Source organism: Centroberyx gerrardi, chromosome 11, assembly GCF_048128805.1.
Source record: "Centroberyx gerrardi isolate f3 chromosome 11, fCenGer3.hap1.cur.20231027, whole genome shotgun sequence".
Lineage (NCBI taxonomy): Eukaryota > Metazoa > Chordata > Actinopteri > Beryciformes > Berycidae > Centroberyx > Centroberyx gerrardi.
Genome location: NC_136007.1, coordinates 11,574,800 through 11,600,302, shown reverse-complemented (window position 1 = coordinate 11,600,302; position 25,503 = coordinate 11,574,800). Strand labels below are relative to the sequence as shown.

Sequence of the window (25,503 nt, the reverse complement as noted above, 5' to 3'; positions counted from 1 at the left end):
CATATCTGAGTATCCCACCAGACTTGATCTAATAAATGCATCGCCCCTGCCACTTATCATGAAATTGCAAGCGATCAGACAAATAGCACTGGCCAAAGTACAACATCTGTTTTCCAATGTACATATTCCACGAAAGTCACTACGTGACTTGAATGATAAAACTGTACGTATGGTAAGACAGTGGGCTGGCTTAAATACACATACTACACGTGATGTCATATTCCACAGTAAACGGGAGGGTGGACTGGGGGTCCCTAACTTTGAATGGACATATATTGCTACGAGGCTCTGCCATCTATTAAATATGCTTAACAGTGATGATCAATGTGTCAGAGAGCTTGCTAGAGCTTCTCTGTTCCTGGACCTACAGAGGCGCAAGGTCCCCCTGGCACGTGAGTCGGATCCTAGTTTCCTGGGCTTCAAGAGGAAACCCAGTGGAAAGCTGGACAGTCGCTCCCCTGGCTTCGGTGTGTGGTCGGACTGGCCTGACTTGAACGACCTATGTGGCTGGGCCGAAGTTACTCTGGAGTGGGTAGGGTCTAACTCCGAGGCAGTAAATGTCTCGGAGGAGGTTATATCTGACCCCAGTATCTCTGTGAGAGCAGCTGTGAATGTCGGTGGAACAGAACATCAACTTCCACTAACAAATGCCTGAGGTCACCTCTTGAGGGCGCAACAACAGAGACAACGGCAACGCTGGACTGAGTTGAAACTTCAAGGGAAGCTAGCATGTCTCCCTGCTGCAGATCACTCTGTCTCCCACACAGTGTTCAAAAGTGTAGCTATAGATGAGAGCATTGTCATCTTCACTATAAAAGCAAGATTACAGGTTTTACCAACTAAGCTTAATCTTTCCATCTGGCTTCCTGACAGTCATGCTCCTCACTGTAAACACCATGGTCACAACCAGATAGCTGAAACCATGTCCCACATCTTAAATGGTTGCCATACAGGGGGCTTTACATATGTAGGCATGACAGAATAGTGGATCTGATATCAAAAGATATCACATCTATCTTCAGGTCTTCTATAATGCTTTATAAGCATTCTACTGTGAAGCCGAGCATGTTCAGTCTGTGTAGTGAGGATTCAGAAATGTTCTCTAATATTACAGCTAACACCCCCGATGTTGTTGTTGTCCATGAAGATCCTAGAGAGGTGTTCGTTCTAGAGGTCAGCTGTACTTTTGACTACAGCCTAGAGGAAGCCTTTCTAACTAAGATGCTGAAATATCAACAGCTGGAGCAGACCATTTCACAGCTAGGCTACAAGTGCAAACTTTTAGTTTTCATATTTGGCAGCCTGGGTCATGTGCACAAGCTAGTTGTGAGGGGCCTTCAGATGGCTGGTCTCCCTAAAAGAAGGGCCAAGCAGTTAGCGAGGTATTGTTCAGTATCTGCTATCATTGGTAGCCGCTCAATATGGAGGAGGCGTTGCTTTTTATACCCTTGAAGTGGATTCTGTCTATTATCCCCCGACCTGCCACTGTTTTCATCCTGTGTGTATGCAACAATGTGGCTGCCAATCAGGCACTTATGTAACTGACTGACCCAATATCTGATTGCATTAATAGTGTTTATGTCCTTTGTATGCTTGTATTTATGTGGACATAAATAAATATTCTAAATGTGTGTCTGTGTGTGTGTGTGTGTGTGTGTGTGTGTGTGTCCCTCAGGTGTTATTTTTACCGTTCCACATGTGTCTCATACAAATCTCTGGTACAAATGTACCAGTTAACACAGAATGTCATGCAATTTATTATACACAAAAGATAAATACAACTCTACAACTAGTAACTGTCATAGCAGTTTAGGGACGGTGGACGGCAAAGCATTTCCCTTTAAAACTGGTAGTTTATATATATATATATATATATATATATATATATATATATATATGTATAGCCCTTTATCACGAGCATGTCTCAAAGGGCTTTACATAGCATCAGTACATGTCATATACATACTACATATACACATCATATACATCCTATACTATGTCATATAGGTTACATACCAAATTATGGTACATTACAGGACATTTTGTTACTGTCAGAAGTCAGTGACAATTGCTGGTCATTACAGTTGGTGTAATGTAATTCTCTGGTCACTCATTTGCATACACCTGTATAGTTTCACCAAAACTCTGCATGATAGTCTAGTTGGATGTAAAGGTTTTCTTATCAATTGAGAGGTAATAATTTTTCATTGATACACTTCATAAAATCACACACACCTGAGACATACTGCCATAACTTTTGAATGATTCATTGATAGAGAAGCCTTTAAAGATCAAATATTGGTGTAAATGAATAAAATGTAGTCAGCCTTTCAAGAGCCTTAGTGTTTGGCGTGATAGGCAAATTCATCCACATTTGTTTAAGACCAGTGTAATTTCATATTGACTTGGCTTTCATGTCAGACATGTAATGAGGAGATAGAGAGAGAGAGAGAGAGAGAGAGAGAGAGAGAGAGAGAGGCAGACTGTAGGTAGGTTGCTGTGTGAATGGGTTAGCAAAGCCATGTTCATCTAACTATGATGGAGTCAAAAAGATCACTGATGTGGACCCCCCAGCTCTCACACCAAACCTGCAGCTATGGTAACACTAGACCTTTTTACATTGGTAACATCATTGTACAGTGATAACAAATGTTCTCACTTGCTTCTATCATACAGTACAAAACAAGGAAATGAAAGAAGCCACACTAATCATGCGCAATGCAAAGCTACAGATATATTGTGGGTGGGAAAACCTGTAGGCGGGAACAATATTAAAAGGCCACGACACCACTTCTCTGTTAGACTGTTACTCCTAAGTCTGTGCCACATCTGAATTGCATACCAGGTTATAAGCCTGAAAATACAACTACCTACACCGTGGACAAATCGGGGCTGAAGCTGAAACGGTAAGTCCCATTTTCAATTCGCTGGACTAGAATAAAAACAGATGCGGAATTGTCAATTTGAGCAGAAACTGAAAAACTTCACAAATTTTGCCTGTGTTAGCTCATTTTAGGACGATACCAAATAGATGAAAACACATTAGGCCTATACTACACTGGGTAGTGTATTTTATGAGTGCTATATAATAGCTTTTGCCTATCAAACTTTGGAGCAGGCCTAAGATCGCCTAGAAGCCTGAAATCATATTCAGCTAGTATCTTGCTGGCCAAAGTCTAGATTTGATATGTTGTAAGAATTAAAAGTAGGAATTAGGAATTAGAGGGACAACCGAATGCCAAGTAGGCTTTTTGGGGTTTAATTTATTCTAATTTTCACTTTCATAGAAAGTCTGGGTTCAATTGAGGAGACATCATGAAACTGGCAAAGGGTGTAGCCTACGTGAGATAAACCCAAGTGGAATGAGTGGAATGAGCTCAGACCTGTTTATTGTCCATGTTCTCACGTAATGAATCATCGCCTGTTCACTGCTAAAAAATGAAGCAGGGCTCCAACTGGTTCACAGTTACTTCAGAATGCTCCTCACACACCATTTGGTGTGTAGTCCAAAATTTATGTGGAAAATAGAAATGGCCTTTTCAAAAAATGCCAAATATAAAGGCTGTGTTGAACCCATGAGATTTACTACATTTGTTTTACCATTGTGAATCTATATCAGTTTTTGCTAACAAAATGTTCATCATCAGGGAAAGTGGACAATAATAGCACTGATGCCTATGAAAGTATTTATGTTTTTAATTAAACCCGAGAGCCTGTAGACTTGATGTGAGAATTTGTAGAATACGATGTGAGAACTTGTAGAATAAATGTGAACTTATATGTTGAAATTTTCACTCAGAAAATATTCACACACCCGTGTTCGGAATTTGAATTTCTGTTTACTTGAGTTCATTTTCCAGTACAACCACAACTCGGTGATTACAACCTCTCAAATAGGCCATTGCAACTTCACACTTCACAAATGCGATCTCTTGCATCACAAAGTGTTGAATCTGCGCGCCTTGATTTTTGCAACACTTCTTGATAAACCTGTTACAAAACTAACTAACTAATGCACACCACCGGAGATGCTGATTGCTGTCTTTTATCTCTACTCTCTGCGACTTGAGATTTGCTATGGCACACCATGGTGAGGTCACCAAATAAGATACACTATTTTAGTAAAAGTAATGGGATTGGCCCATTTCAGAATAATACAGTATATATTATATTATTGAATTATAATTATTGATGCATTAATGTGTAAGTATCACTTTAATGTTGCAGCTGGAAAAGGTGGGGCTGATTTCCACTACTTTATATACTGCTGGGTATCTTACAGTAATCTATAATAATACATCACAATTTATTAGTTGATTATATTTTGTATTAATAATCTGAATCTGCAAAGTAACTAGTAACTTAAGTTATCAAATAAAGGTAGTGGAGCAAAAAGTACAATATTTCCCTCTGAAATGTAGTGGAGTAGATGTATAAAGTAGCATAAAATGGTAATACTCAAGTAAAGTACAAGTACCTCAAAATGTTACTTAAGTACAGTATTCGAGTAAATGTACTTAGTTACCATCAGTGGCCAGATTAGCATGCAAACAGATTAGTTTACAACACAAGAAGATTAATGACATTTCCTGAAAGATTATAGCCTCTAGTTCTTTCTTTGTCAAAAATTGGCATTGCAGTGCAGTGCAGTGCACTACAGTGACCTCATTTTCTTATGGGGCCATTTTTGTAATTTCATCTGGGAACCCATAATGTGGCCTCATATATGACAAGATAGATAAAGATTTATACATTGTATCTGGCAGAGTCAGCAGCCTAATCCATTTTCATTGTCTTTACCATAGGTGAGATACATCACCTATTATACATCACCTACATTATTGACCGTCAAATGTGAATATCACACTCAAAATGAGCAAGGAGGTGAAGAAAGAGGAACCAATGGAGCAAAATGTCAAGGTACAAATGTTCTCTCATTCGAAACCTATTTTGCTGTAGTTATCTCAATCAGCAGTAGGCCTGTCTGTTAGCTATGTGACTCTTGTAAGCACATTAGCAAAAATGAATGACATAACACCTCAGGCAAAAGTCTTGTGCATGCATTTTGTATTACATCTCTATTGATCACATTTCTATCCATCGTCTCCAGAATGGCGAGCCTGGAGAATGCAGTCAGTCTCCCCATTTAAAACCTAATGCAAAGGTTTGTAATACTTTATAGCTATATTAGCAAAAGAAAGATATAGATACAATACAATACACAAAAAAGCTATTCTTCTGCTTAATCCACTTTTCTGTAGCATTTAAGTTACAACTGTTTGTTTTTTTGTTTGTTAGCTCCTTTCCTTTTAATACATCATTTTCAAGCATTTGAGTACATGCAGATCAATGTTAGTGTCTTTCACAGACTTTCGTAAGTTTGTGTCAATATGTGTTTTCATTTGGCCTTGCTTTCGGGATGGAATTAAGAGGGTGGCATACTGGGTGGTATACTGTGGTATTGCTGTAAGGGAGATTGAATAAAATGCATTGTACTGTAATTGAATTAAACATGTCTTAATTGTTTTCTATTCACAGGAAAAGGAGGTACATACAGTCCATTCCTTTAAATGGCGCTACAAAAACCAGATGCCCATGCTAATTACCTGCAGTAAAGCAGGGACTGTGGAGAACTCACTGCGGACAAGCGAAATGTTTAAAGATCTTCATGAAAAAAACAAAGAGAAAGAGCTTGTTATTAAAAGAAACGCTAAAGCTATCAGTAACCACTTTCCATGCTGTTTAATTGAAAAAGAAGATCTTCTAAATGTTATGTATATAGGCGCTGCAAAGAAGTCTGAGCAACCACCTGGTGAAGCTGCTCAGCCCCAAAGAAAAGTGTCATCTGACAAGCTAGTAACATTCCATGTAGCAACAAGGGGAGGTAAACGCATAATAAATGACATCATGAGCAACACTGCACTGAAAACTGAAGTTAAGAACATTAGTGTGTACGCATACAAAGGGGAAACAGTGAAGCAAGCTCTGCAAAGAGATGGTCGTTTAGATGAAGAAATATTCCAAAAAAACTGTGTGCTCTCTGAGCTAAACGAAGAAGGAGGTACTGAAATGTCCAATATTGTTGATGATCTTGATGGTAAAAGTTTCGAGGTTATTTTGCTTAATAATCCTTGTCAATCAAAGAAACAGCCAGGTAGTCTTGACAATACTGACATGTTACTAAATGAACCTCAGAGATCTGGCGCTGATGGAAACCAAGGTCCTCCACAGCAGTCGACAGCAAGTGAGTCAGTGAATACCCAGACAACAGAGGAGAGTCCAATGCCAAACAGTAGTATGACTCCAGAAACGTCACCTTTTCATCAAATACTAAATTCTGAAAAGATGCTGAATCTCCTACGTTCACAGTTTGAAGACTTGGTTAAGCAAATGAAAACTCAACAGAAAGTCCCTAAGCTTTCAGATGTCCAAAACCTCCTCAGTGTAGAGTATGGAAAGAATACTAAGACTTGCTTGGAAGTGAAAACAGCAAAGAGACTGATGGACCTCAGTAAATCTGTTTGTCAGGTGAGAATAAATGGGAGTGCAGCAGGAAGTGGCTTTCTCCTATTTGACAAGTTTGTCCTCACAAATGGCCATGTAGTTAAAAACATTTATGACCAAGAAAGAGGGCAACTTAGGGAGAACGTGACTGTCACTTTCTCTTTTGAAAGTCTAGAGCAGACTGACTCATGTGAGACAGTGCAAGTGAAAACTGAAGTTGCTGCCTTTGAGCACCATACCGATGTTTCAGGATATCTGTGTGACTGGGCTTTGTTGGAGCTTTGTCCTGGCCAGGCTTTGCCTGATGGATTGCTAAAACACTTTGGATTTGTTCCTCCAAGCGGTGGAATTTGCATCATTGGGCATCCTGAGGGTGGTGTGAAAAAGATAGATCCATGCTTCATTATTCCACCTGATCACCGCGAACAGGCTGTAGAGAAGCATTACGAAGAAAATAAAGAGTGCATTCAGCTTGTTACTGACTCATTCTTTAATAACAGACAGGTTCTGAGTTATGACACATGTTTTTATTTCTGGTCATCTGGCTCACCTGTCTTTGATGAGCACTGCAACGTTGTTGCAATGCATTCGGGGGGTTATGCCTACGAGAATGCAAAGTGCCAGACCCAGAGTGTCATAGAGTATGCCCATCCCCTGTCACTCATCATTGAACAAATCATCCTCAAAATAGTGGAAACAGGAAAATTTGATGTACTGAAGGAATTCCTCAGTTGTGAGTATCCAAAACACCAACAAGTGATGGAGAATTTGAAGAAAATAGTTGATGGCAGGAATCTCACAGCATTTAAAAATGCAGCTGACAACTTGGAGGTACAAAATGACAAGAGATTGAAGACATTCTTTGAATTGTTGTCACAGAAAGAGGAACCTGTCCTCATGGATATTGATTAACTGTGCCCAGAGACAGTAACAGAGCTAACTGCTGGCAAAGAATACAGTGAGCAGTAACAGAGGTTATGTTTATTCATTTTACACTATATTTTTGTTGTTAAAGACCTACTACATGCAGAGATGGTGGGAGATAGATGTGATACAAAATGTATTGTATTCATTATTTTTATGTAATCATATTTAGTTGTAGGTAGGCAATTGTAAAAAATAAGTGACATGTTTTCTCTATACTCATATTTTAATCATATGCTTGTATCTACATGCTCATTTTTGTTGATATTTTGTTGTCATTTTGGTTCAGTAACTGTTCATAATCATTTGTCACTGATATGATCCATACATGAAAAATGTGCTCTACGGTTCTTTTCTTGTCTCACACCAAATAAAACCCTCCCCGCCATCGCCTTGTTATATTTGAACACATTTTGTGCTATTTTGTAAAATTATGTTACTTTGTAGTAAGCAATTAATAATGATGATTAACTGGTATTCAGTAAAGCAGATCTTTACAGTATTTGGCTTTTGTTTGATTTTGTATGTTGTTTCTATTCTTTGCTCTCATCAAAAACATAAATGTACATAAGCATGAGTTGCTAATACATTTTTAGAGGTGAAGCTGAAACTAAAGAATTTCTCTTTTCTGTTTTGGTTATGTTTAAAAGTTGATCAGTTTAGTTAGTCTGATATCACTATACAACAGAACTTACACTTGGCTAGTAATTAGTGTGCATGTCAAAGTAAACTGCCAAATTTGTTATGCATGCTTATTTAGAAACCAATAAACAATAAAAATCAAAACAAAAGTCAAGTCCTGAACAATATGTTAATCCCTGCTAAAATTTTAAGTTCACCAACAATTGTGTAGTGGATAATAATAATGAAATCAAATATATCCAACAAAGGTACAAATACAAAAAAATTACATCATGACAGTATGAAATAAAATTTGCTCATCAGATGATCCCAAGATGGCATAGCAGAGGTGAGCAGAAGTGTTAAACGGGATGAAGGGGTGAGCAGAAATCAAACAGGTTGTGAAGTCTTTTTGTAGAAACTATTGTAGAAGCATTCAATTTGTTCAACATATGAGAGAGGAATTTCAGACATCCTTGGACATTTTAAATCCAAAAATGGACATCCACGAAGGCAATTGTGTTACAAACCCTCCATCACATCAAAAATCATGACATATATTGGACTTGGGGGTCTGTGTCCCTCTTGGACAGCTGCAGTGCCAGTGCCCTGATGAGGATGAAGAGTCCAGTGAAAAAGCCTCTAACATGAGAAACAGATTCAAACAGGTTGCAAGGCTTCTCTTCTCAACGACTCCCTTAAGAAAGCCAAATCTTTGCTACTACTAGGCTACTAGCTGCTACTTAAACAAAATATAACAAACAAAACAACAGGTCCAATAAATTGTTCTTTGTCACGCAATGTAGTACTGAAGCATCAAAGATTGGATTTGATTAGAAAACTTTAATGTCCTTAATGAAGCAATTTGTTTTGTATCTTAAAAAACACTTATAGCAGACAACCCTTATTTCAAGTCACAGCACACAATGGTCAAAGTGGTAAATCACATGGTAAAAGTGGAATCACCTATTAAAATAAAATGCATACTGTGCAATAACAATACAGTTTCAGAGTGCTTTGTTACCAACAACCCTCAGGTGACACCTACAGATCAAGATAAAGTACATATACTATAAAGGACATACAATATAACGTGTGTGTGAGTGTGTGTGTCCCTCAGGTGTTATTTTTACCGTTCCACATGTGTCTCATACAAATCTTTGGTACAAATGTACCAGTTAACACAGAATGTCATGCAATTTATTATACACAAAAGATAAATACAACTCTACAACTAGTAACTGTCATAGCAGTTTAGGGACGGTGGACGGCAAAGCATTTCCCTTTAAAACTGGTAGTTTATATATATATATATATATATATATATATATAGCCCTTTATCACGAGCATGTCTCAAAGGGCTTTACATAGCATCAGTACATGTCATATACATACTACATATACACATCATATACATCCTATACTATGTCATATAGGTTACATACCAAATTATGGTACATTACAGGACATTTTGTTACTGTCAGAAGTCAGTGACAATTGCTGGTCATTACAGTTGGTGTAATGTAATTCTCTGGTCACTCATTTGCATACACCTGTATAGTTTCACCAAAACCCTGCATGATAGTCTAGTTGGATGTAAAGGTTTTCTCATCAATTGAGAGGTAATAATTTTTCATTGGTACACTTCATAAAATCACACACACCTGAGACATACTGCCATAACTTTTGAATGATTCATTGATAGAGAAGCCTTTAAAGATCAAATATTGGTGTAAATGAATAAAATGTATTCAGCCTTTCAAGAGCCTTAGTGTTTGGTGTGATAGACAAATTCATCCACATTTGTTTAAGGCCAGTGTAATTTCATATTGACTTGGCTTTCATGTCAGAGAGAGAGAGAGAGAGAGAGAGAGAGAGAGAGAGAGAGAGAGAGAGAGAGAGAGAGAGAGAGAGAGAGGCAGACTGTAGGTAGGTTGCTGTGTGAATGGGTTAGCAAAGCCATGTTCATCTAACTATGATGGAGTCAAAAAGATGTTTTTAGTCAAAAAGATGTCAACACTGATGTGGACCTCCCAGCTATGGTAACACTAGACCTTTTTACATTGGTAACATCATTGTACAGTGATAACAAATGTTCTCACTTGCTTCTATCATACAGTACAAAACAAGGAAATGAAAGAAGCCACACTAATCATGCGCAATGCAAAGCTACAGATATATTGTGGGTGGGAAACAGGGGCATATCTAGGATTTGAAGACATTCGGGGCTTAGCCCAGGCCTTTGTAGGGGGGGGTATCCTCCCCCAGGAGATTTTTTTTAAAATTTCAACAGGTAAATACACAATTTTCGAGCAATTTGAGATGAATACTGAGAGCCTAGATCAACTAAATCTTTTGTATAAACAAACAACAAAACAACATCTGTGGGTGGTCTTAACTTGCTAGTTGGTTACTGCTTTTACCCAAAACGCCTTACAGTACCATCATGACTGCATATATTTTATGTGGCTCATATGTCCCTGTGTCTTGCCTGTCTCTACCTCTGTATGTTCCTTTCTCTCTGGTCGACTCTCCTTTCTTCTTGTTGTCTCTGTTTTCTGTCCTCTCCTCAAATGTCCTGCTGGCTCCTCAGTCTGTAGCTCATCTGCTGTGTCTTTGCTACCCTCTGAAAAACCATTAAATCATCTTACATGAAGCTCAAAATAACATACCCTGCCTAATGCAAAATGTATATTTTAAACATTGATTCCCTTTAAATATACATATGTTCTGGGTTTCATTTAATCGCAATACCATTAATTTAGCCTCTTAAAAGATCAAGTAACTTTTGTTGTCACTGTCAAACAACTCATTACATTATGTTCTAATGACTTAGCATCACAGCATCAAAACAATTCATGCAACAGACTTGGACTAATGAAACCCAATCTTTATAGTTCTTTGTTTCATCACAGTCACGTTTTTATCATGCTTCACAAACATTCATGTTGCACTTTTATATTCATCCAAACTATGCATGCAGTGACCTCCTGAGTCTAAAAATAGTTTCTGAATAATTAAGGTTTGTTTTGTGTCACCTATTTGCAAACTCAAAGTCATGGGGCTACAGCAGGAAGACAAGCTCAATAAAATAAGCTAATATTTTTTGCAAATTTTTTTTTTATAGTGGCACAGATAGGGAAATAATGCAAAGTTCAGGGGTGGTTTGTGTGTGTGTGTGTGCGTGTGCGTCTGAATGTATATGTGTGTCTGAATGAATGAGTGAGTGAGTGAGTGAGTGAGTGAGAAGCTACCGCAACAAACGGGAGAGGGAGGGAGGGGGGTATCCTTCGTGTACGTGAACAACCAGCTAGCTAGTTCTACTACCGCACATTCTGCATCACTTTTGCTGCTGACATTGATTTTTGAACAGGCTGGTTTAACAAATGTATGTATATATGCTGTATAGGCCTATTTCTCTTACGTTGTGTCCTTCGGAAAAATCCGAGAAGATTTAATTGTTTGTTTTGCTCTCTCGACCTGAAAATGCCATTTTGTCTGACAAGTGAAGTACCGCTGCACTTTGAGTGACTCAGCGCTGACCAATGAACACCAAGCTCTACATGCATGACACTGACTGGCTCCTACACACAGTCACCCAACTCTCTGTCTCTCTCACACACACTGGCCAAACACACAAACACACACGGAGTTTCTATGGAGCGACAGTCGAGCGGTGTCAAGCCATGTGTCAAGCCCAATGAGGTTCTATATTAACTGGAGGATGAACGGAAAAATGGCCGCCCATTCATTTGAACGTAAGCTGCTCACCCAGCGCATACGCCAAAAAAAAATTCTCTTCCTGGTTTACTTCCGTGATGTGCGGCCCACGGGTCATGCGCAGTAGTGTCTGCTTACGTATTCCCGCCAGGAGTAGCGCGCCCACGAGCGAGCTAGCGAGCCCAGTCGCGCTCTCGTCGTCAAGTGAGCAGGTCGGGAGCGTGCAGCTGCAGCTGGAAGTGTGGAACGGACGGTTTGGTGGGGGAGGGGCGAGCAGAGAGAAGGAATCTCCTAAAATTAAAATCTAAAACTTTTTAGATGTCAACTTTTGATTACTCACCAGTCAATATTATATTAAATAATATAATATTAATACATATTTATATTAATACAATTAATATTTATATTAATAGTATAATTAATTATATTTATATATTAATTAAATGTATTATATAATTATATTAATATTTATATTAATACATATTAGTAAGTATTCAGCCAGTAGTTGCTAGAAGTCGTTTGCTTGCAACTCTAATTTCCACGTCACTATTCCATTGTGAGAAGTTGTCTTAAGTTTATATTAAAGATAAAGATGTCATCACTTTTGTTATTACTAGGCAGGTTTCCCCAAGCATATCTGCTCATTCAATCTTATAATGTTTACATTTCTCCCAAGCTTGACTGAAGCCGCACAGCATAGACCCAACTTCATGAGTATGCATGTTGTGTTGCCTGATGTTCACACAGTCCTACCTGCAGCTGTCTGCTGGATACAGCCTGCAGAACCAATAGACTAAAGTACACAAGATCAAACCCATGTCATGCTTGATGAATTTGACTTTACATTCTGACATTTAAATGCAGCTTCAGTTCCTTGCTATTTTTATTTGAGTTACTTAGAAGAACCATGTAATGAAAATCATGAGTTGGCCCTGTATCCTTGGCCCTGTAGCATTTACAGCACTTTGCTGTGGTAGTTTGACAAGATGTCATCATACAGTCAAGAGTTTATCATTAGTCTGTCAAAGCTAAGTCAACCTGGTTCACTTCCCTACACAGCAGCCACACACTTCTGTTTAGAAACACAGTGCAACTCTGACTGGCAGCTAGACTCACTATGCAAGCAGGTTAACCATACAGCACCATACAATACTGTCATGAAACTGAATTAGAAATCGCGTACAGGTCATGTTATTTAAAATCGTTTATTTTAAAAAATTAAAAGAACATAAAGTTCATTCACAACGAAATACAAAAGTGATGAATGACTAGTTGGGTTCGCCAGACAAACCTGTGGAATACACGTCAAGTAGGCTAAAAACAAGGCTAATACAGTTAGCTTGCTGTCTACATCTCCGTGACATGAACAAGCACAGAAAACACACCTAATCCCAAACCTCCGTTTTCGGTGATCAGTTCTTATCTGTACATATTATATACCGGTGGGCTACTCATGTAAAATACTTAACATTTTAATAAAAGCGAAGCCGGACTGTACGAACACAGCTGACAGACGGAGCAGCAGCGGAAGCAGGAGGCTCGTTCCTGATGCAGAGCTCAGAGGCGCGTGCTTTGCTCGTACCCTGAGGTGACGTCACCCACAAAAAACAGTGTTTTATACGGCTCTGAGTGATTTAAAAAAAAATCGGCCTTCATGGTTAAAAAATACATAATTCAAAGAGTGTTTTAAGGTCTTGTGTGGTGTCGTAGGTATCTTCTGAACAGTTTTAGAGGACTGTCTTTTACAATGGCCGTCTATGGGAAAAAAGCTTTTTGGGCCGCAGGTGAATTTTAGGCTGCAGTACCACCGTTGGCCACCATGTCAAATTGGAAGCAAGGCTGAGATCTGACGCCTGGGGGCTGGTCAAGCCCTGGCAAACTTTTTTTTGTTTCCTCAAACAATATTCGGGGCTAGGCTCAGAAGAACCCTAACGACGCCAATGGTGTGAAAACCTGTAGGCGGGAACAATATTAAAAGGCTACGACACCACTTCTCTGTTAGACTGTTACTCCTAAGTCTGTGCCACATCTGAATTGCAAAAAAAGCCTGAAAATACAACTACCTACACCGTGGACAAATCGGGGCTGAAGCTGAAACGGTAAGTCCCATTTTCAATTCGCTGGACTAGAATAAAAACAGATGCGGAATTGTCAATTTGAGCAGAAACTGAAAAACTTCACAAATTTTGCCTGTGTTAGCTCATTTTAGGACGATACCAAATAGATGAAAACACATTAGGCCTATACTACACTGGGTAGTGTATTTTATGAGTGCTATATAATAGCTTTTGCCTATCAAACTTTGGAGCAGGCCTAAGATCGCCTAGAAGCCTGAAATCATATTCAGCTAGTATCTTGCTGTCCAAAGTCTAGATTTGATATGTTGTAAGAATTAAAAGTAGGAATTAGGAATTAGAGGGACAACCGAATGCCAAGTAGGCTTTTTGGGGTTTAATTTATTCTAATTTTCACTTTCATAGAAAGTCTGGGTTCAATTGAGGAGACATCATGAAACTGGCAAAGGGCGTAGCCTACGTGAGATAAACCCAAGTGGAATGAGTGGAATGAGCTCAGACCTGTTTATTGTCCATGTTCTCACGTAATGAATCATCGCCTGTTCACTGCTAAAAAATGAAGCAGGGCTCCAACTGGTTCACAGTTACTTCAGAATGCTCCTCACACACCATTTGGTGTGTAGTCCAAAATTTATGTGGAAAATATAAATGGCCTTTTCAAAAAATGCCACATATAAAGGCTGTGTTGAACCCATGAGATTTACTACATTTGTTTTACCATTGTGAATCTATATCAGTTTTTGCTAACAAAATGTTCATCATCAGGGAAAGTGGACAATAATAGCACTGATGCCTATGAAAGTATTTATGTTTTTAATTAAACCCGAGAGCCTGTAGACTTGATGTGAGAATTTGTAGAATACGATGTGAGAACTTGTAGAATAAATGTGAACTTATATGTTGAAATTTTCACTCAGAAAATATTCACACACCCGTGTTCGGAATTTGAATTTCTGTTTACTTGAGTTCATTTTCCAGTACAACCACAACTCGGTGATTACAACCTCTCAAATAGGCCATTGCAACTTCACACTTCACAAATGCGATCTCTTGCATCACAAAGTGTTGAATCTGCGCGCCTTGATTTTTGCAACACTTCTTGATAAACCTGTTACAAAACTAACTAACTAATGCACACCACCGGAGATGCTGATTGCTGTCTTTTATCTCTACTCTCTGCGACTTGAGATTTGCTATGGCACACCATGGTGAGGTCACCAAATAAGATACACTATTTTAGTAAAAGTAATGGGATTGGCCCATTTCAGAATAATACAGTATATATTATATTATTGAATTATAATTATTGATGCATTAATGTGTAAGTATCACTTTAATGTTGCAGCTGGAAAAGGTGGGGCTGATTTCCACTACTTTATATACTGCTGGGTATCTTACAGTAATTTATAATAATACATCACAATTTATTAGTTGATTATATTTTGTATTAATAATCTGAATCTGCAAAGTAACTAGTAACTTAAGTTATCAAATAAAGGTAGTGGAGCAAAAAGTACAATATTTCCCTCTGAAATGTAGTGGAGTAGATGTATAAAGTAGCATAAAATGGTAATACTCAAGTAAAGTACAAGTACCTCAAAATGGTACTTAAGTACAGTATTCGAGTAAATGTACTTAGTTACTTTCCACCTCTGATGTCAGCACATGGAATGCGTCCGTTCCAATCAAATTACAACAACAATTAATTACAACCGGAATTAACTGTTTTATAATTTTGCTATTTGCACAAGCCAAGTTGCTTTCACCTCTCGGTCAACACCTACCATCAGTGGCCAGATTAGCATGCAAACAGATTAGTTTACAACACAAGAAGATTAATGACATTTCCTGAAAGATTATAGCCTCTAGTTCTTTCTTTGTCAAAAATTGGCATTGCAGTGCAGTGCAGTGCACTACAGTGACCTCATTTTCTTATGGGGCCATTTTTGTAATTTCATCTGGGAACCCATAATGTGGCCTCATATATGACAAGATAGATAAAGATTTATACATTGTATCTGGCAGAGTCAGCAGCCTAATCCATTTTCATTGTCTTTACCATAGGTGAGATACATCACCTATTATACATCACCTACATTATTGACCGTCAAATGTGAATATCACACTCAAAATGAGCAAGGAGGTGAAGAAAGAGGAACCAATGGAGCAAAATGTCAAGGTACAAATGTTCTCTCATTCGAAACCTATTTTGCTGTAGTTATCTCAATCAGCAGTAGGCCTGTCTGTTAGCTATGTGACTCTTGTAAGCACATTAGCAAAAATGAATGACATAACACCTCAGGCAAAAGTCTTGTGCATGCATTTTGTATTACATCTCTATTGATCACATTTCTATCCATCGTCTCCAGAATGGCGAGCCTGGAGAATGCAGTCAGTCTCCCCATTTAAAACCTAATGCAAAGGTTTGTAATACTTTATAGCTATATTAGCAAAAGAAAGATATAGATACAATACAATACACAAAAAAGCTATTCTTCTGCTTAATCCACTTTTCTGTAGCATTTAAGTTACAACTGTTTGTTTTTTTGTTTGTTAGCTCTTTTCCTTTTAATACATCATTTTCAAGCATTTGAGTACATGCAGATCAATGTTAGTGTCTTTCACAGACTTTCGTAAGTTTGTGTCAATATGTGTTTTCATTTGGCCTTGCTTTCGGGATGGAATTAAGAGGGTGGCATACTGGGTGGTATACTGTGGTATTGCTGTAAGGGAGATTGAATAAAATGCATTGTACTGTAATTGAATTAAACATGTCTTAATTGTTTTCTATTCACAGGAAAAGGAGGTACATACAGTCCATTCCTTTAAATGGCACTACAAAAACCAGATGCCCATGCTAATTACCTGCAGTAAAGCAGGGACTGTGGAGAACTCACTGCGGACAAGCGAAATGTTTGAAGATATTCATGAAAAAAACAAAGAGAAAGAGCTTGTTATTAAAAGAAACGCTAAAGCTATCAGTAACCACTTTCCATGCTGTTTAATTGAAAAAGAAGATCTTCTAAATGTTATGTATATAGGCGCTGCAAAGAAGTCTGAGCAACCACTTGGTGAAGCTGCTCAGCCCCAAAGAAAAGTGTCATCTGACAAGCTAGTAACATTCCATGTAGCAACAAGGGGAGGTAAACGCATAATAAATGACATCATGAGCAACACTGCACTGAAAAATGAAGTTAAGGACATTAGTGTGTATGCATACAAAGGGGAAACCGTGAAGCAAGCTCTGCAAAGAGATGGTCGTTTAGATGAAGAAATATTCCAAAAAAACTGTGTGCTCTCTGAGCTAAACGAAGAAGGAGGTACTGAAATGTCCAATATTGTTGATGATCTTGATGGTAAAAGTTTTGAGGTTATTTTGCTTAATAAACCTTGTCAATCAAAGAAACAGTTACTAAATGAACCTCAGAGATCTGGCGCTGATGGAAACCAAGGTCCTCCACAGCAGTCGACAGCAAGTGAGTCAGTGAATACCCAGACAACAGAGGAGAGTCCAATGCCAAACAGTAGTATGACTCCAGAAACGTCACCTTTTCATCAAATACCAAATTCTGAAAAGATGCTGAATCTCCTACTTTCACAGTTGAGCGTCTCGGTTAAGCAAATGAAAACTCAACAGAAAGTCCCTAAGCTTTCAGATGTCCAAAACCTCTTCCGTGTAGAGTATGGAAAGAATACTAAGACTTGCTTAGAAGTGAAAACGGTTAAGAGACTGATGGACCTCAGTAAATCTGTTTGTCAGGTGAGAATAAATGGGAGTGCAGCAGGAAGTGGCTTTCTCCTATTTGACAAGTTTGTCCTCACAAATGGCCATGTAGTTAAAAACATTTATGACCAAGAAAGAGGGCAACTTAGGGAGAACGTGACTGTCGCTTTCTCTTTTGAAAGTCTAGAGCAGACTGACTCATGTGAGACAGTGCAAGTGAAAACTGAAGTTGCTGCCTTTGAGTACCAAAACGATGATTCAGGATATCTGTGTGACTGGGCTTTGTTGGAGCTTTGTCCTGACCAGGCTTTGCCTGATGGATTGCTAAAACACTTTGGATTTGATCCTCCAAGAGGTGGAATTTGCATCATTGGGCATCCTGAGGGTGGTGTGAAAAAGATAGATCCATGCTTCATTATTCCACCTGATCACCGCGAACAGGCTGTAGAGAAGCATTACGAAGAAAATAAAGAGTGCATTCAGCTTGTTACCGACACATTCTTTAAGAGTATGGCGGAATCGGTGAAGCATAACAAACGGGTTCTGAGTTATGACACATGTTTTTATCACTGTTCATCTGGCTCACCTGTCTTTGATGAGTACTGCAACGTTGTTGCAATGCATTCGGGGGGTTATCCCTACCCTAATGCAAAGGGCCAGACCCAGAGTGTCATAGAGTATGCCCATCCCTTGTCACTCATCATTGAACAAATCATCCTCAAAATAGTGGAAACAGGAAAATTTGATGTACTGAGGGGATTCCTCACTTGTGAGTATCTAAACACCAAAAACATCAAACACCAAATGATGGAGAATTTGAAGAAAAGAGTAAAGCTTTGTAAAGCTTTTAAAAATGCAGCTGACAACTTGGAGGTACGAAATGACAAGAGATTGAAGACATTCTTTGAATTCTTCTCATAAAAAGAGGAACCTGTCCCCATGGATATGAATAAGTGATGGATATATGAATTAGTCTGCCCAGAGAGCGCGACAGAGCGAACTGCTGACAAAGAATACAGTGAGCAGTAACAGAGATTATGTTTATTCATTTTACACTATATTTTTGTTGTTAAAGACCTACTACATGGTGGGAGAGAGATGTGATACAACCCACTGAGCAATAGATGTCATTTCAATGTTGTGTGTATTAGTCTCTAAAACCATTTTTAACATCCAACGTTTTGTCAATCGCTTATAAAGCACTTTGAATTGCATTGGATTTGTTTGAAAGGTGCTATATAAATAAAGTTTGATTGATTGATTGATTGATTGATTGATTGATTGATATAGTCCAGGATCTGTTTAGCAATGTATACCCCAGTTTTAGACCAAGCAGTAAATACATTATTACATATTTAAACAATACATGAATGGCTGTAAATATCAAAAATATACACCAGAGAAGTTCATATGTACAAGATAATGGTGATTAACTGGTATTCAATAAAGCAAATCTTTACAGTATTTGGCTTTTGTTTGTTTCTGTATGTTGTTCAGTTGTATTTTTTGCTCTCATCAGCAACAATATAAATGTAAGCACATGAGTTGGTAACAAATTTTCAGAGGTCAAAACAGGTCAGAATAGAGGTTTGATTAACTCTCAATCTGTCATCTTGAAAATAGACACTCTGACACCCTGAATCCAGACACATGGCATCAAATTAGCATATAAGAGGAATTTCAGAGATCTTTGGACATCTTAAATCCAAAAATGGACATTGAGTGAGACATCCAGTGAAGGACATCCAGTGTCTTACAAACCCTCCATCACATCAAAAAGCATGAAATATATTGGACTTGGGGGTCTGTGTCCCTCTTTGACAGCTGCAGTGCCAGCGCCCTGATGAGGATGAAGAGTCCAGTGAAAAAACATCTAACATTATAAACAGGTTCAAACAGAGACAAACAAGGCTTCTCTTCTCAACGACTCCCTCAAGAAAGCCAAATCTTTGCCTAGGAAAGAGCTAAGTACCTACTACTGCAACCACTGCCCTAACATCAGTAAGACTCAAACTTTTACTGAAATTCATAGTCAGGTTTTGCTGACTGAACTGCTGAATGCTAGTGAATAGTTTCTCTCCAGTGACGCTAGCGGAACCAATGACCTGGTCCACATTTTCTACACGGACACTTGTGTGACGGACCACAGTGGAGCAGCAGCAGGCGAAATGGAAGTGTAAGAATTTCAACTAATTTGTGGTTCAAATTTTGTCACATTTTATAATCTATCGGGAACTTTATAGTGCTTATTACAACTACTAACAACATTACGGTTAGCGGTACCACAACACTTCCTGGTCGATCACTTTAACGTTAGTTAAACTTCGTCAACGTATCTCAGGGCCAAATTTAACGTCACCCATATAAACAAACTGTTTCTCATTTGTTTACTTCTCAGGAAAAATGCTAATGCCGCTATGCTCAGTAACTACGAGGTAACGTATTGTGTTTTTTTTTAAAATCTCGTATCCCTTTAGCTTTTTGCCCTGTCCAGTCTTTTGATTAAAATAATATTGTGTCACTCAGTGTTTTTCTGTCTGTGTCTCTCAGGTGTTCAAACTCCTGACCGACCTGAAGGAGCAGAGGAAGGACAGCGGGAAGAACAAGCACAGCACCGGGCAGCAGAACCTCAACACCATCATGTACGAGGTCTGGACACATCCTCTCCTTCTCTTCACTGACTTAAACCGAGGCAGCTTTGCTCGAGTCCCAAGTCTGTCTCGAGCCTTGAAAGCACAAGCCTCAAGTCTCAAGATTACCAAGTCAAGTCTCAATAGGCCTGTGCCAATATGAAACTTTCATAGTACGATTATCTTGACAAAAATAATCTTGATACACGATATTATCTTGCTAATTATTAGAAAGATTAAAAAAACAACAACAACAGTACTGTAATATACTTCAATTACTTAAAAACTCATTTATCATATCTATTGTAGCCAATTTTGATGTGTGCTATATGTTGTTTGTGGTAAGTTGTGTAAATGTTGTTGTTGCTACTTCACCTGTGCACTAGAGGGCATAGGCAGGTAATCACAGTAGTCACATAGCCTACATAGGGGAGTCACAGGTGATCAGCTGCAGGGAATTAGGAACTGAGGAAGCCACACAGTTTTTCAACCGTGTGTGGGCGCCTGTGCTTTTTTGGTCCTGTCGTGTTGTTTTGTTTTGTTTCATATCGAGCTCGTTTTTATATCACTCATTCAGTGCACCCGGCTTTTGTAGGTTTAAACCTACATGTATGTAAATAAAGTGTCAAACACATACTCCCATGGCAGACCTAATTTTTTGCACCACCACGCGTTGGAAATGCCTTCAAACTCCCTCAAGTGGCCTTTTTTTGTTGTTCGATTGCCACTACAATATCAATCACAAGACATTTGACTTTTTTTCTTAAAAAAAAAAAAAATATATATATATATATATATATATATATATAAAATGCTGGTGTGGCTTATAGAAACTATAAGGATTGTCTTAAACAACTCAAATAAAAATCCAAATAACAGCATCTAAAATAAATAAAGTCAAATGAGTCTCAAACTGCTACTGACCTGCATACACTTTAACTTAGTCAGCAATGTGAATATAACAGTTTATTAGAGGGCTTTTCCTTTTGGGAAAATTAAAACATTAATAATGATGAGATGATGATGAGAGTCACGGTTATTGGTGGTCACAGTAATAAAAATTAGTGGCGGTGTCATAACTGCTACTGTTTTGTTTTTTTTTACCATGATATATAATAATACTGGTTATTGTCCCATCCCGAGTCTCAAGTCAAGTCTCAAGTCTCAATGTAGAATTATCAATTTAATATGTTAAAGAAAACAAAATATGTAGGACTTTTCAATGTAATATCGTTTTAATAGGATAAAAATGTCTCCTCTGCATTTCCACACAGACGCTGAAGCACCTGTCGAAGACGCCCTGCAGCCGACAGAGTCCTGAGATAGTCAAGGAATTCCTCACCACTATGATGCCTCACAAACTCACAAAGTGAGGAGATCTTCTTCTTCTTCTTCTTCTTCTTCTTCTTCTTCCTCTTCTTCTCCTCCACCACCAACTGTTACAAAATAATAGCATCCTTAAATTCTACTTATAAATCCTGTTTGTTGTAGGAATTTTAAAATGCTAGTATGTATGGTATTCCCAGAACTGTGTGGAAAAAAGTTATATAACATTTTTCACACAATTCTGGGAATACAGATAAACAAGGCACAACCACATATGTGGTGTTCTTAATTCCTTTTTAAATTACAATGTTTGGTCTATAGGCTCAATAGTTGAGATTACCTTCAGCGTTTAAGAAGACTGTCCACCATTTGTAAAGTTAAGAAGATATTTAGGATAAAATTTACGGTGTTTTTTTTTTTTTTTTTCAAGAATTTGATCTCTTCTTGTATTTATTCTTAAATAAATGTGAAAAAAGTTACGAAAGTTCTTAAGATACTTTTTAGTGAATTAATATTTTCTTAAATTTCTTCCTAAGTTTGAAGTTAAGATAAAATAAGGCATTTAAGAAGAAATTTCTTCTTAAGAATATTTCATGAATCCGGCCCCAGCAGGACTTCTTGTAGTCTTTGTCTTTCTATCTTGTATGAGGACAGAAGAAAATAACATGTTCCACACTTTCTGTTTGTTGGCAACAATCAAGTGAGGGAGATCTGACAAAGTCTCATACACACTGTTTTCTCTCAAATATACACACAATGATAACACAATCTTTTTTCTTTTCCCCCCCAATTTCATCAGGGCAGAAAAGCTACAGCTGCTGAACCACCGGCCACAGACAGCAGTGGAGATCCAACTAGTGAGTGTTTTTCCATCACTGTCATTCATTGTTATTCATTATACTTGTTATCTCACTGTGCCACATCTCATTCAGTATGTGTGAGTACATTTCCGTGGTGGCTCTATGAATTGTACCAGCTGACCCAGAGTGTCATATAATTTATTTGCTTATACCTGAGACTTAGTGATTAATCTGTAATTTATTTTTCCATTAGTTACAACTTGTAAGATGGGTCTACTCTATGCTATTTTTTGACCAATTGAATGTGATAAACCATTCCAAAACAAAAGGTAAACAAGACCTCTAGTAACCCATACAACCTGTAGTGGTGGGGTTTTACCTTGTTTTGCATTGCCACTGTGGGCTGTACATAGCTCCATTGATTCCATGATCTCAGAAACCAGTCGTCATTCAAAATAGGGAAATTTTAATGAACAGGGAAGTGAATGTCAAAGCCACTCACTGATGTGGCGTCAGAAATGTCTGAAGCTACGTTACTAATGCTGTCAAAGAAATGCAACTCACACTGGAACATGGACATGTAAAGCTGCTCCTCCCAGGCCATGTAGCATTGGGGGCTTGTAGACACCTAATCCATCATCAAGACCAGGATCAGAATTTTAGGAGAGGGTCTTAAAGCTGCACTTACCTTTTTTTTTTTGTAAAAAATGCACCTGCCTTATCCACCTAAATCACAAAGTGGGGCTGCAACAGAGAAGAGCGTCCCATCCCCACTAACTGAGAGCCTGTAGTTTTCCTCTATTTGCCCAAATGAAAAACAGCAGTGAGCAGCACTCCGTCCAGAGAAAACTGGACTCACCGGTGTTAGATCTTTTGCCTCTTTCTTCCCTGCCTCTGTCTCCTCTGATATAAAGCATCACAGACCAGCTGGGTTGGTAAAGATGAGCATACTGTACAGTTTACTGACGTTATGTTACAGGATTTCTGGGTATTGAATTTCAGACTTTTCAAAAATTACCTCTTGCTGCCATTTGAATCAACCAATGTGCGAAGTTGCCTAGTGCAGCTTTAAAATAATGCACTTATGCTGTTTACTTCTGTAGAAAAAAAAATCTAAACAAAATGTGTAACAAATTTTGAGCAATCTGTGTGAAAGTAATAATCTGGTTGTTCATCCTCTAGAGATGTTTGACTGTTGACCAATTTACAGATAAATCTCTTTAACACAGTCACAAGTTCTTTAGTGTTCCAAGCTTTGCGACACCAGATACTGGATCCCTACTTCATATAGCATTTCTGTCTGTGTTCAGATGGTAGAGGAGAGTGAGGAGCGGCTGTCAGAGGAGCAGATTGAGGAGCTCATCCAGACGGTCGCAGACATCCTCCCTGGTGACCCAGAGCAAGAAAACGCAGCTTCAGCAGACGCAGAGATGGATGAAGCCACTGACCAGTCGTGACACAGAACCAGACCCGACCAAAACTCTCTAGAGCCAAAGACTCCTTTAAGTCGAGGGTGGAGAACTGGAGTGGAGGTCAAACATATGAACAGATGCGTTGCTTTTACTTGTGCCATGTTTCATTACTGTTTGAGTTGAACCAAATGCTTTCAGGACGGATGCTAAATGGCTGCCTGGCAGTGGCTGCAGATGGGAACTATGACTTTGAAAGAAAGCAATGGATGGATGGACCTCATTACCTCTGGACCTCTGGATTACATCATTTCTTCCCTCCGTGAAATGAACATTAAGGTGATTCAATTCAATGAATGGAGGAAGATCAACAGATTATTTCAGTTGTGTTCATCAAAATCTACGTACATCATAAACCAGTGAGAAGTTAAAAAAAAAAAAGGAGTTTGGAGCTGTAATAGGTTTATGCCAATACAGTTAAGCAACATTGGAAGTTCATGCTGTCCATGCAAGTGCTAATTTCAGTTTCATAATTTCAACATGACAACTTGTGACTCAGACTGGACCTGAGTTGCATAGACTAGAGATTAAAGAAGCCTGTTTGAAGTTGATTAATTGTGCCTGTATGTGTACCTGCATCCAGTTTCAAATAAATCATGAACGTTATTTCAGAAGCATACGTTTTGGGATGGGGAACCACAATTGGTCTTTTTTGGGTTTAAACTCAAATTTCACATCAAATAGTGTTTATAAAAAAGCAATGTCAGCTTTTAATGCGGTTTATTTTTGGTTTCTGTGTTAATGTTAGTTTGTCAGTTTCAGCCAATGTAAATAGAAATAAGGGTTTTTGCTGCTGTATGATTTCACAACCTGTACATTTAGTCAATCGTACAATTAAATCGGCGTCCACTTGGTACCACACTACCAGAAGGTTAGATGGTATTATTAGGGTGGATATGTAATGACAGAGAGGGACCAAGAGGTGGTAGTTGTCTCAAATTCATTGCTACAGGTGACACACATTTTCCTCCTGTGAGAAAATAAACAAAAATGCTGGAATGTGTCTGCTACTGCTGGATACTACAGTGAGATGGCAGGCAGAGTAATTTACACCACAAACGTTATTTTTCGATAAGGCTGCAGGCTTCCCAAATGTTTGTCTAAATGGTGTTAAGTGTTAAAAAAGAGCATATAAAGTAGGGACTGCTGGTTTATAGGTTTACTGTAGCTGGTGTTAAATCAGACCTGTGCTCTCAGAATCAGAAGATGGCGATGTTGCGTTCAGCTGCACCAAGGAGAAAAGAAAACTCTCCTTCAATGCACCTCTGCATCATTCTCCAGGTCATTGTGCTTTAAATGCAACAGAAAGACAGAAAAGCACTGATGCCTCTAACGCACTGTGGCAATAAATAAATAATAAACGTACATCCACCATGTTAGACCATCATGAAGTGGACATGGAGTAGGTTCAGGTTCAGGTTACTTTATTTGTACCTGTAGGTAGATTTGGTTTGCAGTAGAGAGTCATCCATCTTGACACACATTTTGGAAACAACACAGACAGTAGACAAACATAATAAAAGTACTCAAAGTTCCAATCATCACTAAACCACTAAAACTAAAAGATAAAATAAATAATTAAATAAATAAGTAAACGTTGCTTCTATATCATCTGTGCAATGTTGCTATGACTTGTTCATCTGAGTGATGGCTGCTGGAACAAAGCTATTTTTATACCGCTTTGTTCTGCACTTTGGGATTATAAACCTT

The 25,503-nt window shown here is 38.4% G+C and overlaps 3 protein-coding genes across 3 annotated transcripts; all 3 read left to right on the top strand.

Annotated features, from left to right (window-relative positions):
* Positions 1-2,812: 2,812 nt before the first annotated feature.
* LOC139930534 (serine protease FAM111A-like) lies at positions 2,813-7,920 on the top strand. The gene is made up of 4 exons (XM_078286389.1): positions 2,813-2,906; positions 4,806-4,920; positions 5,111-5,164; positions 5,539-7,920. Exons 2-4 carry the CDS (start codon positions 4,873-4,875, stop codon positions 7,414-7,416), a joined length of 1,980 nt encoding a protein of 659 aa, XP_078142515.1. The 5' UTR covers positions 2,813-2,906; positions 4,806-4,872; the 3' UTR covers positions 7,417-7,920.
* A 5,771-nt stretch (positions 7,921-13,691) lies between these two features.
* On the top strand, positions 13,692-18,829 carry LOC139925326 (serine protease FAM111A-like). Its single transcript, XM_078286395.1, has 4 exons — positions 13,692-13,868; positions 15,909-16,023; positions 16,214-16,267; positions 16,642-18,829. The coding sequence occupies exons 2-4, from the start codon at positions 15,976-15,978 to the stop codon at positions 18,487-18,489; spliced, it is 1,950 nt and encodes a 649-aa protein (XP_078142521.1). The 5' UTR covers positions 13,692-13,868; positions 15,909-15,975; the 3' UTR covers positions 18,490-18,829.
* An 883-nt stretch (positions 18,830-19,712) lies between these two features.
* On the top strand, positions 19,713-24,375 carry crcp (calcitonin gene-related peptide-receptor component protein). The gene is made up of 6 exons (XM_071894729.2): positions 19,713-19,744; positions 19,967-20,003; positions 20,119-20,217; positions 21,473-21,567; positions 22,324-22,381; positions 23,635-24,375. The coding sequence occupies exons 1-6, from the start codon at positions 19,737-19,739 to the stop codon at positions 23,779-23,781; spliced, it is 444 nt and encodes a 147-aa protein (XP_071750830.1). The 5' UTR covers positions 19,713-19,736; the 3' UTR covers positions 23,782-24,375.
* The last annotated feature ends 1,128 nt before the right edge of the window (positions 24,376-25,503 follow it).